This window comes from Camelina sativa, chromosome 7, assembly GCF_030686135.1.
Source record: "Camelina sativa cultivar CO46 ecotype springtype chromosome 7, ASM3068613v1".
NCBI lineage: Eukaryota > Viridiplantae > Streptophyta > Magnoliopsida > Brassicales > Brassicaceae > Camelina > Camelina sativa.
Window position 1 is genome coordinate 16185301 of NC_141886.1, and position 11730 is coordinate 16197030.

The 11730-nt window shown below is 39.9% G+C and overlaps 1 protein-coding gene and 1 long non-coding RNA gene across 3 annotated transcripts; one reads left to right on the forward strand and one right to left on the reverse strand.

Annotated features, from left to right (window-relative positions):
- Positions 1-1071: 1071 nt before the first annotated feature.
- On the reverse strand, positions 1072-3209 carry LOC147941297 (uncharacterized). 2 transcript variants are annotated; one of them, XR_015561960.1, is made up of 5 exons: positions 2775-3209; positions 2075-2172; positions 1844-1991; positions 1505-1585; positions 1072-1399 (listed from the first exon to the last, which is right to left on the reverse strand). It is a non-coding gene; the product is annotated as an uncharacterized LOC147941297 (long non-coding RNA). The 2 variants fall into 2 exon arrangements; XR_015561959.1 differs by lacking the exon at positions 2775-3209 and adding an exon at positions 2399-2574 and having other exon boundaries at positions 2075-2276.
- Positions 3210-3243: 34 nt separating this feature from the next.
- Positions 3244-4169, forward strand: LOC147941298 (uncharacterized). Its single transcript, XM_087458455.1, has 2 exons — positions 3244-3442; positions 3535-4169. The coding sequence occupies exons 1-2, from the start codon at positions 3244-3246 to the stop codon at positions 4167-4169; spliced, it is 834 nt and encodes a 277-aa protein (XP_087314581.1).
- The last annotated feature ends 7561 nt before the right edge of the window (positions 4170-11730 follow it).

Here is an 11730-nt window from a genome sequence, read left to right on the forward strand (position 1 = left end):
CATGAGGCCAGCCGTGAGTGTGTTTGGTTGAGATCAATGAATCAACACATCATATCATATTGTGGCATGGCCGACGACAAGGAACCGACCATCCTGTATGAAGACAACACAACTTGCATCGCACAGTTCAAGGACGGTTACATCAAGGGAGATCGGACAAAGCATATCTTGCCTAAGTTCTTCTTCACACATGAACTACAAAAGGCCGGTGAAGTTCAAGTGGTACAAGTCCAATCTAGCGACAGCTCAGCCGATCTTTTCACCAAGTCATTACCAACATCAACATTTAGGAAGCTCACGCATCAGATTGGAATGCGTAGACTCAAGGACCTTTAGTGATGTTCAGAACAGGGGGAGTAATACGTATTGTACTCTTATTCCTTCACCATGGTTTTGTCCCACTGGGTTTTCTTGGTAAGGTTTTAATGAGGCAGCATCCCCAAGCGTATTATGATGATCTCTTAGCATCTACACGGTTATGTCATCCAAGGGGGAGTGTTGTAAACCATTGAAGATGGATCTCCATAACCGATTCCTACAAGCCTAAGTACATAAGGCCCATCGTCTCTATCTATTCCCACCGCCAATAGGCTTATAATCCTATTGAGCTTAGGATTTTGTGTACTCCTATATATATGTATTCTTTATTGAATGAATAAGATAAGTTTAAGTTTCACAACACTCAACAAAAACTATATTTTAAAAAATAAGAGACCCAAAAATATAACCTACCATTGGAGGAGAAAATTTTAACTAAGAGATCAAGGGTTCTTATTTTCAAAACAGTACACAATTAATTCATAATAAATTCAAACAATATATAAGATCTTCAAAGTGAAGTGACCTTAGTGCAGTGGCAGGAGGTAAGTCTATTTGTAGAAGACATCATCACACTTGGGATCGAGTCCCGCTTATAGCTCAAAATTAAACTAATCATATAATTAATATTAAACTAATTAAATTAATCACTAACAACTTTAAACAAAATCATCCTTCCACTAGAGAACTCCAAAGAAAATTGTTCAATCATTAAAATAATAATTTTTAAACAATTATTTATTAATTATCAAATTTTAATAATCTAAAATAAGAAAATGATTATTTAAATTATTTAAATTACATTAAATAGAAAACAAAAATATTTTACATAATTCAAAATATTAAACATATTTTACAATAATATCCAACAATAAGTCGGTTGAATCCCCGAAATAAGCACCAGTTGCTACCGTCCAATCGCTATCATTATCATGGTTAGAGCATAGATAGCAAATGTATGGTTAGAGGTAAAATACACATATCTTTGACATTTCAGTTTAGTTTAAGGAGTTTTATTGAAACCAGTAAGTGAAAGACTTGAATCTTATTAGAACAACACCTGTGGATGATGCTCACATACCTGTAAAAGAAGAGATTCAGATTGATACTCCAATAATAATCTCAACTTTCAACAAAGCTTTATTTATGCAGCACAATCACAAGCTTAAGATAAATTTTTTTTTACCTTCACTAAGTCAAACCGTCCATGCTTCAAACTCTCCTCTTTCAAGTTTTCCTCCAACTCAGCAACCAGATCCTCATCAACCTGAAAACAGAGTAAATGTGCAAGCTATATCAGCTACTCTTAAAAACGGAACATTTCTCATACTAACTATTGGGAAAGAGCCAAGACTTTACTGAGTGATATCTTCATGTGTCACCCAAAGCTAATAAGAACCATAAGCAAAATATTGTCCAAACAAGAAACCTTTTGGCGACGCTTTAGACAGCTTCCATGTTGTCCAAAAATTTTAAACTCAATCCCATTAAAGAAAGAAGACAAATAAATTGAGATGAATCTTACTGGTCAGATCATATCAAAACTGTATCTGTTTGAAGCCTTGTGGGGGGGGGAGGTAAGCACGCTTTAGACAGCTTGTGTGGGTTCATGCTTCTTCTTTGTCAGTATCTTTGTCTTTGCGATAGCGGAAGTGGAAAAACTGAAGCAGAATCTGAAACAAAGAATTAAGGAAGTTAGAGAGCTCAGTGAAAAGAAAGGAATCAAAGATCATGAAGTTGATGAGAGAGATTGTACAAGAAAATCAAGCACAACACATCCTTCTGCATCAACAAGCCATGCTAGATTAGGTGCAATTTTTAACCATTCCACACTGTTCCCAAGAATGCTGCAACCTAAGCAGAAAAGGGAGTTAAACATGTCTAAGGAGTTCAACCAGAGATTCTTTAGAGACTTAAAAGCGGGTGGTGTATGACTACTCAACAAGGATCTTGCCGACCTGACAGAATCAAAACGTGAAAAAAGAATTCTCATAACCTTTGAACAAATCTTTTGCTTAAATATATTTTCTTTCATCAGAATGCAAGAAGCCTAAATAAAGAATCTAAATGGCATCATTACGTGTAAAATAGTTCTCTTCAGGTAAAACTATTTCTATGACTCCGAGGAATCATAGTGATAGGAATCATCAGCTCTGGTATCAGTCATACGAACATCACTAGCAACCTCTTGGGCAATGATACCAACAGCAGCGACCAAGGAATCAGTGAGAGTGGATTTCCCTGTAACCTTTCTTCCTTGGTTATCATAGCAACTTACACAAATCAGCTCTAAGCAACACTATACAGAAATCCAGAAAATCTAAAGGACTTCTAGCTTTGATAAGAAGTCAGAGTAGAAGGGCAGCACCATCTATAAAACATATACATGAGAAGATCGGGAATTTGGACATAATCTCAAGCCCTGTTTTGAGTTACGAAATAATTAAATAACTTACTACGCTATGGCGAATTTAGGGCAGCAGGACGCGACTATGGTCGACATCGGAGGAAGGGTGGAGCCGCCAGGAGATCCTCCAGATCCTGGGGCTTTGTGGGTTGGGAAGGTGAAGGGGAGTGGGACAGGAGGGAGACTCAGACCGGAACTGGTGATGGACGATGAGTTTGTGGAGGGGAAGGTTCCGCTGGAGTTTCCGGAAGGAGAGGATGGAGAACCGGTCGTTACCATTGAGAAGGAGGTTTTGGAGGTGATGAATAGTTTGTGGAAGAATTGCATGATCGTGAAAGTGTTAGGTCGAAACATTTCGATTGCGGTGTTGTCAAATGGGTAAGGGAGTTGTGGAAGCCAAAGGGGCTATGTATGTGATAGATTTACCACATAATTTCTTCATGGTAAGGTTGGAGGTGGAGGAGGAATACATGACAACACTCACAGGAAGTCCATGGAGAGTGTATGGTAGTTATCTTATGGTGAAAGCATGGGATCCAGAGTTTGATCCGGCGACAGATGATATTGTCACCACGCCGGTTTGGATACGATTATCGAATATCCTGGTGAACTTTTATCATCGCGCGATCTTGATGTGCATAGCAAAAGGATTGGGTAGACCAGTCAAAGTGGATTTAATGACGTTAAATCTTGAACGGGCACGATTTGCTCGTGTTTGTGTGGAGGTGAATTTAAGGAAACCTTGACAATCCAAATCAATGGGGATCGGTACTTTGTGGCTTATGAAGGGTTACAAAACATATGTCCAGTTTGTGGAATTTTTGGCCACCAAGCGAGTACATGTCCTCGGCGGAGGGTAGAGGTGCATGAGGCAGATGGAGTAACGGAGAAGCAAGGCACGGCTCCATCGGGGAACATGGTTGCGTATGGTGAGCAGTTGAGAAACAGTGCCCAGGGTACTGGCACACAACAGAATTCACAAGATGATGGGTATACACTGGTGAGGGGATCCCGGCGACGGCCAGCCACCCCGACGACGAAAGTTGTGTTCTCGGCTGGGAGTGGGGAAGCTGAACCTGGACGAAATCTTCGGGAAATCCCGCAAAATCAGGCTCTTGCGAATATTGAGATTACGAATAGCTTCGGAAATCTAGCAGAAGATATGATATCTCCAGAGATAATGGAAGTTGCTATATCGATGGACCAGAATAAGGAAAATGAAAATAATTCAAATAATTTGCGTGGAGGGAAGAATGGGAACCAGGGAAAAGCGGTTTTTGCATTGGGCTCAATGGACTCGAACAATAAGGGAAAAGGTGGGCCTAAGGAGAGTGGTATGGAGAAAAGAAATGGTGGACTTCGAAATGGTGTCGTTAATAGGCCAAAGGGAAAACAGAATAAACAAATTGTCGTCATCTGGGAAGCGACTCAGGATCGAAGATGATAGTGTGTGTCGGTCAGGTGGTGTGTTTGTGAACACACGAGATGACATGGCGAAGACTTTGTCGATCCAGGGATGCGAGACAGAAGAGGAGAGATCTCAATTGGATACGATGGAGAGTTCTTAACAGATGGAAGAGACGTTGCAGGGAGCTCCGACGGAGATGGGGGAGGCTCTGATAACAGCGTGACGGGTTTCCCCGGTGATTCTAGTGACTATTTGCACAATTTTAATGGATTGTATTCTGTGGAATTTTGGGGGGGCGAATAAACCCAATTTTCGGAGATCAATTCGATACATGCTCAAACGACAGAAGACGGACATACTGGCCATGTTCGAGACGCATGCAGAAGGAGATCGTGCGAACCGTATTTATCAGCGTTTGGGCTTTGCGAATTCGTTTCGGGTGGATGCAATAAGGCAAAGTGGAGGCTTATGGCTGTTATGGAGGACTGAAGTGGGAGATGTCACCATAATTATCTCATCGGATCAGTTTATACATGCGTTGATGGTTAATGGAGACGATAGAATACACTTAATAGTGGTATATGTTGCACCTTCTGTAAGTCGGAGAAGTGGATTGTGGGGGCAGTTGAAACAGGAGATTGAAGGAGTTAATGATCCATTGATAGTTGGTGGGGATTTCAATACGATCATTAGGCTTGATGAGAGGACTGGTGGCAATGGTCGTTTATCGACAGATTCGCTAGCCTTTGGTGAATGGATAAATGAGCTTACACTGATTGATATGGGATTTAAAGGCAGCAAGTACACATGGAGGCGAGGAAACATGGAAAGTACTTATGTTGCAAAGAGGTTAGATAGGGTGTTGTGTTGTGTCGAGACACGTTTGAAGTATCAGGAGGCTGTTGTGACTCACCTTCCGATACTTGCTTCTGATCATGCACCACTATACCTGCAACTTAATCCCGAAATGAAAGGTGATACGAGACGAAGACTGTTTAGATTTGAGGTGGCTTGGCTGAATCATACGGGCTTCAAAGAGTTGTTGGTAAACTCTTGGCAAAACAATCTGACCACTCCTGAGGCGCTAGAGGGATTACGAGTGAAACTAAAAACGTGGAATCGGGAAATCTTTGGTGATATAACCAAAAGAAAATATCAGTTGTTGATGGAGATTAAAGCTACTCAGGACTTGTTGGATATTACCCAAACAGATGAGTTACTCACCAAGGAAGCGTTACTAATGAAAGAGTTGGATGTAGTTTTGGAGCAAGAGGAAGTGTTATGGTTCCAAAAATCTCGTGAGAAATGGATAACGATGGGAGATCGCAATTCAAAATTTTTCCACACATCAACTATTATTAGGAGGAGAAGAAATAGAATTGAGATGCTAAAGAATAATGAAGGGGTGTGGATTTCAAATTCTAAGGATTTAGAGAGCCTTGCAGTTGAGTATTATAAGAAGCTATATTCTATGGAGGATGTTTCTGTGGGTGGAGAGCAACTACAGGGAGTTGGGTTTTCGGGTTTAACAAGGGATGAGTTGACGTCTTTAGTTAAACTCTTCTCTGCTTTAGAAGTTCAACAAGCGATTCAAAGCATGGGAAAGTATAAGGCACCGGGGCCAGATGGGTACCAGCCAATATTTTACCAAGACTGTTGGGACGTTGTTGGTGAATCAATGACAAGATTTGTGTTGAATTTCTTTGAGTCCAATTTGCAACCAAGTGGAACGAATGATGCGCTCTTAGTACTGATTGTTAAGGTGATGAAACCGGAGAAAATAATGCAATTTCGCCCTATTAGTCTTTGCAATGTGCTGTTCAAGACAATTACAAAGACTATGGTGTTGCGATTGAAGAAATTGATGCCAAAGTTAATTGGACCTGCACAGTCTAGCTTCATCCCAGGTAGGCTGAGCACTGACAATATAGTAGTGGTTCAAGAGGCAGTCCATTCAATGAGGAGAAAGAAAGGAAAAAAGGGATGGATGCTGTTAAAGTTGGATTTGGAGAAAGCTTATGACCGAATCAAGTGGGACTTTTTTGAAGAAACACTTCGGGTTGTAGGGCTGCCAGTGAATTGGGTCAGTTGGATAATGCCGTGTGTTACAGGTCCTTCCATGACCCTTCTGTGGAATGGTGAGAAGACATAACCGTTTTCTCCAGAGAGAGGGCTTCGTCAAGGCGATCCGCTGTCCCCTTACTTGTTTGTCTTGTGTTTAGAACGGTTGTGCCACCAGATTGAGTTGTCTGTTGCTGGGAAAGAGTGGAAACCTATTGCTTTATCGAGAGGAGGCCCGAAGCTATCTCATGATTGCTTTGCGGATGATCTCATACTGTTCGCGGAGGCATCAGTAGTACAGGTGAAGATATTACGACGAGTTCTGGAGAAATTTTGTCACGCATCAGGGAAAAAAGTAAGTCTCGAAAAATCTAAAATCTTTTTCTCGGATAATGTTCATCGGGACTTGGCAACACAGATTTTGGCGGAGAGTAGTATTAAGTCTACCAGAGACTTGGATAAATATTTGGGGATGCCAATTTTACATAAACGAATCAATAAGGAAACTTTTGGAGATGTGTTGGAAAAAGTTTCCTCAAGGTTATCGGGCTGGAAAGGAAGATCCTTGAGCCTTGTTCAACACGAACAAATTTGAAGATCAATTCTTCCAGCCAAACAACCATTTGCAATACATTCCATTTGTCAAAGGATGTTAATCTAGTTGTTCACTTGAAGAGTTTTAGGTCCACCTGGTTTAAGAGCTTCCAGAATTATGTATGGCAACCAGGTGTTGTTTCTACTAAGCCCAAGGTGAAGAAATGGTACAGCCCATGTTGTTTCTCATCAGCAAGTTGGATCAAAGAGTCAAAGAGAGAAAAGATCAAGGAAACTCTTAATGGGTCAATTCAAGAGCTTATGGCCAAAGAGAGCATGGGAAAAACTATTGGGGATGATACCTATCAATTCCACCCCACTATGAGCCTAATTCATGTCCAAGAAAGCCCAGAATAATCACTTTGTTTTGTGGTCAAAGAGGGATGACGAAAATGGAGTTCAACTCACCTTGGGAAGGACACCTTGGGAAGGCAAACTTCAAAGGGTTGAATCTTCATTCAACTATCTATTTTTATTGTGTTTTAGTTTCAAGAATAATACTTGGCTTTGTGACCAAGTTTTCTATCTCTATATAAACTCATGTAATCTCATTTGAGAATAATCAACCAATTTTCCTTTTCTTTATTAGAGTTTCTCTCTTTGTTCTTTGTCTAGAACATTTCTTTGTTTCTTGGTGTGTAATATCCAAGCAACATCCTCCTTTTGCTGGACTAGTGTGTCATATCTAGCAGTGATTGGAGTTGGGAATATCAGCAGCCTTCCGCAACTGCTGTGCGACCCCTCAATCCATCAAATCTCCCTTGTTGCACTTTGCACCTTGGCGAGTTTCTATCATTTTTAGTCCGGCTGAGTGATCCTCGAATTTTGGGCGTGTCAAGTGGTATCAGAGCCACTCAACCGGTATTTGTCTTTTCATCTTCTCATCTATCCATCTTTTCATATTTTTCTTTTTTCTTCTATATTTTCATCTTCTATATTTTTCTTTCTTTCATCTATTCATCTTCTTTCAAAAAAAAAAAAGAGAGAAAACAAAAAAAAGAAACAAGAAAAAAAAAGATAAAAAAACAAAAAGAGGAAAAAAAGAGGGAAAAAAAGAAAAAAAAGAAAAAAAAAAAGAGAAAAAAAAATATATAATGATCGTCGAGAACGTGAGATCATCGAAGACGGAGGGCTTGGGATTCCAAATCTACAATTTCAAGCACTTATGAGAGAGACGCAACGAATGTTGAGGGTTAAGATGAATGTCCTCTACGAGAGGTTGGATATAGTTGAAGCAGAGGCACAACAGAGACAACCACAAATGTTGCATCATAGAAGGGAAATAGATCAACCTAGAGTAGCAAGGTCTGACGATTATTACAATAGTCAATCATCAAGAGGGAGCCACATGAAACCAAGAAGTGCTAGAGAAGCAAGAGGAAGAGTGGATGTTAACATGGGTATTTTGAAGTTGAAGATTCCTACCTTTCAAGGCAAGAAGGACCCAGATTCATATCTAGAGTGGGAGAAAAAGATTGAGTCAATTTTTAGTTGTCAAAACTATTGCGAGATGAAGAAGGTACGTGTTGCAGCCACTGGATTTTGTGATTATGCTATTACTTCGTGGGATCAGTTGGTGGTAAGCAGGAGGAGAAATGGAGAACATCCCATTGAAACTTGGGCAGAAATGAAGTATATTTTGAGGAAACGATTTGTTCCCCACCATCACCATCGTGGTTCAACTCATATTTTTAGGACTTCTAGACCAACTGATGGAGCGTCTACTGTCACACCAAGTTACCCACAAGAAAGGACGTCTTTTGTTTCTAAGGAAGAGGAAGTTGCTTTTGTTTTCTTACCATCACCAAAGGAGCATAAGGAGTTGCTAGTTCAGGATAATCTGTTAGAAAGAACAAAATCACCGAGTGAGCAAACAGAAACCAAAGAACCAGCGTATAAAGAGATCAACAATGTTCATAGTGAGGAAGCTGCGAATGAAGGCATTATCATCAACAACCCTGGCAGTATGAATGATTCAGCTAATGCACCAACAAAGAGAGAAAAGTAAACGGTACACTTCTGGTCTGGGGAAAAACGGCTTTTTCATACCTGGACAAAGCCCATGTGTTCGATTCATACATCGGACTATGGCCTGTGCGTTAAAATACATTGACTTTAGAAAATAAAAACTACATACCTCAACTATTGTTTTTGTGCTAACATATACAAAAACATGATTAATTAGTAACTCTGTTAATTTCTCCGTTAAGCCAATCTGACGTAGAATCCACATGTAAAGGTAGAAGCAAACGACGTCGTTTTGGTTTATTTGAGAGTATTTCTCCACGTTACTGTGTTTTGTTTTTCTAGAACATTGAAGAAATATATATGGGTCAAAGACAATGAAGTCACATAGTCAATACTAAAATCAAAATTGGTTTTTGTTTTTATAATATTTGTCCAAATCTATTGAACTCCACAAAATTGCTTTCATCACTAACCCAAATAACACAAGAAGATCTAAATATGGAAACCAAAACCCTAATTTTATCAATCCTCTTCATTCTCCTCACGCTCAAGTTCTTGATCGGGAAACTCAAGCGAAAGCCAAACCTTCCTCCGAGTCCGGCATGGTCGTTACCGGTGATAGGTCACCTTCGTCTCCTCAAACCACCGATTCATCGAACTTTCCTCTCACTCTGTCAATCCCTAAACAATGCTCTGATCTTCTCCCTCCGACTTGGAAACCGACTCGTTTTCGTGAACTCGTCACACTCGATCGCCGAAGAGTGCTTCACCAAGAATGACGTCGTTCTCGCGAACAGCCAAAATTCATCCTCGCTAAACACTCTCAAATAAACCAAAACGACGTCGTTTGCTTCTACCTTCACACGTGGATTCCACGTCAGATTGGCTTAACGGAGAAATTAACAGAGTTACTAATTAATCACGTTTTTGTATATGGTAGCACAAAAACAATAGTTGAGGTATGTAGTTTTTATTTTCTAAAGTCAATGTATTTTAACGCACAGGCCATTGTCCGATGTATGAATCGAACACATGGGCTTTGTCCAGGTATGAAAAAGCCGTTTTTCCTCTGGTCAAGTAAGATGAAGGGAGTTGTGGATTTTGAAGGAATAAAGAAAGGTCTCACAGAAAGGGCTGCACTCCTGCCTCATGGTCAAAAATATGGAGTCATATATTCCCTCAAAGAGAAACCACCAGAATCACTTCAACACTCTCCAACCTATGGCCTTACAGTTTCGAGGACGAAACTTGTTCAAGAGGAGGGGTATGATATGATCATGAGACCATCCAAGAAGATCCTTGAGCCTTGTTCAACACGAACAAATTTGAAGATCAATTCTTCCAGCCAAACAACCATTTGCAATACATTCCATTTGTCAAAGGAGGTTAATCTAGTTGTTCACTTGAAGAGTTTTAGGTCCAACTGGTTTAAGAGCTTCCAGAATTATGTATGGCAACCAGGTGTTGTTTCTACTAAGCCCAAGGTGAATAAATGGTACAGCCCATGTTGTTTCTCATCAGCAAGTTGGATCAAAGAGTCAAAGAGAGAAAAGATCAAGGAAACTCTTAATGGGTCAATTCAAGAGCTTATGGCCAAAGAGAGCATGGGAAAAACTATTGGGGATGATACCTATCAATTCCACCCCACTATGAGCCTAATTCATGTCCAAGAAAGCCCAGAATAATCACTTTGTTTTGTGGTCAAAGAGGGATGACGAAAATGGAGTTCAACTCACCTTGGGAAGGACACTTTGGGAAGGCAAACTTCAAAGGGTTAGAATCTTCATTCAACTCTCTATTTTTATTGTGTTTTAGTTTCAAGAATAATACTTGGCTTTGTGACCAAGTTTTCTATCTCTATATAAACTCATGTAATCTCATTTGAGAATAATCAACCAATTTTCCTTTTCTTTATTAGAGTTTCTCTCTTTGTTCTTTGTCTAGAACATTTCTTTGTTTCTTGGTGTGTAATATCCAAGCAACATCCTCCTTTTGCTGGACTAGTGTGTCATATCTAGCAGTAATTGGAGTTGGGAATATCAGCAGCCTTCCGCAACTGCTGTGCGACCCCTCAATCCATCAAATCTCCCTTGTTGCACCTTGCACCTTGGCGAGTTTCTATCCTTTTTAGTCCGGCTGAGTGATCCTCGAATTTTGGGCGTATCAAGTGGTATCAGAGCCACTCAACCGGTATTTGTCTTTTCATCTTCTCATCTATCCATCTTTTCATATTTTTCTCTTTTCTTCTATATTTTTCTTTCTTTCATCTATTCATCTTCTTTCAAAAAAAAAAAAAGAGAGAAAACAAAAAAAAGAAACAAGAAAAAAAAAAGATAAAAAAAAAACAAAAAGAAAAAAAAAAGAGAAAAAAAAAATGTATAATGATCGTCGAGAACGTGAGATCATCGAAGACGGAGGGCTTGGGATTCCAAATCTACAATTTCAAGCACTTATGAGAGAGACGCAACGAATGTTGAGGGTTAAGATGAATGTCCTCTACGAGAGGTTGGATGTAGTTGAAGCAGAGGCACAACAGAGACAACCACAAATGTTGCATCATAGAAGGGAAATAGATCAACCTAGAGTAGCAAGGTCTGACGATTATTACAATAGTCAATCATCAAGAGGGAGCCACATGAAACCAAGAAGTGCTAGAGAAGCAAGAGGAAGAGTGGATGTTAACATGGGTATTTTGAAGTTGAAGATTCCTACCTTTCAAGGCAAGAACGACCCAGATTCATATTTAGAGTGGGAGAAAAAGATTGAGTCAATTTTTAGTCGTCAAAACTATTGCGAGATGAAGAAGGTACGTGTTGCAGCCACTGGATTTTGTGATTATGCTATTACTTCGTGGGATCAGTTGGTGGTAAGCAGGAGGAGAAATGGAGAACACCCCATTGAAACTTGGGCAGAAATGAAGTATATTTTGAGGAAACTATTTGTTCCCCACCATCACCATTGTGGTTCAACTCAT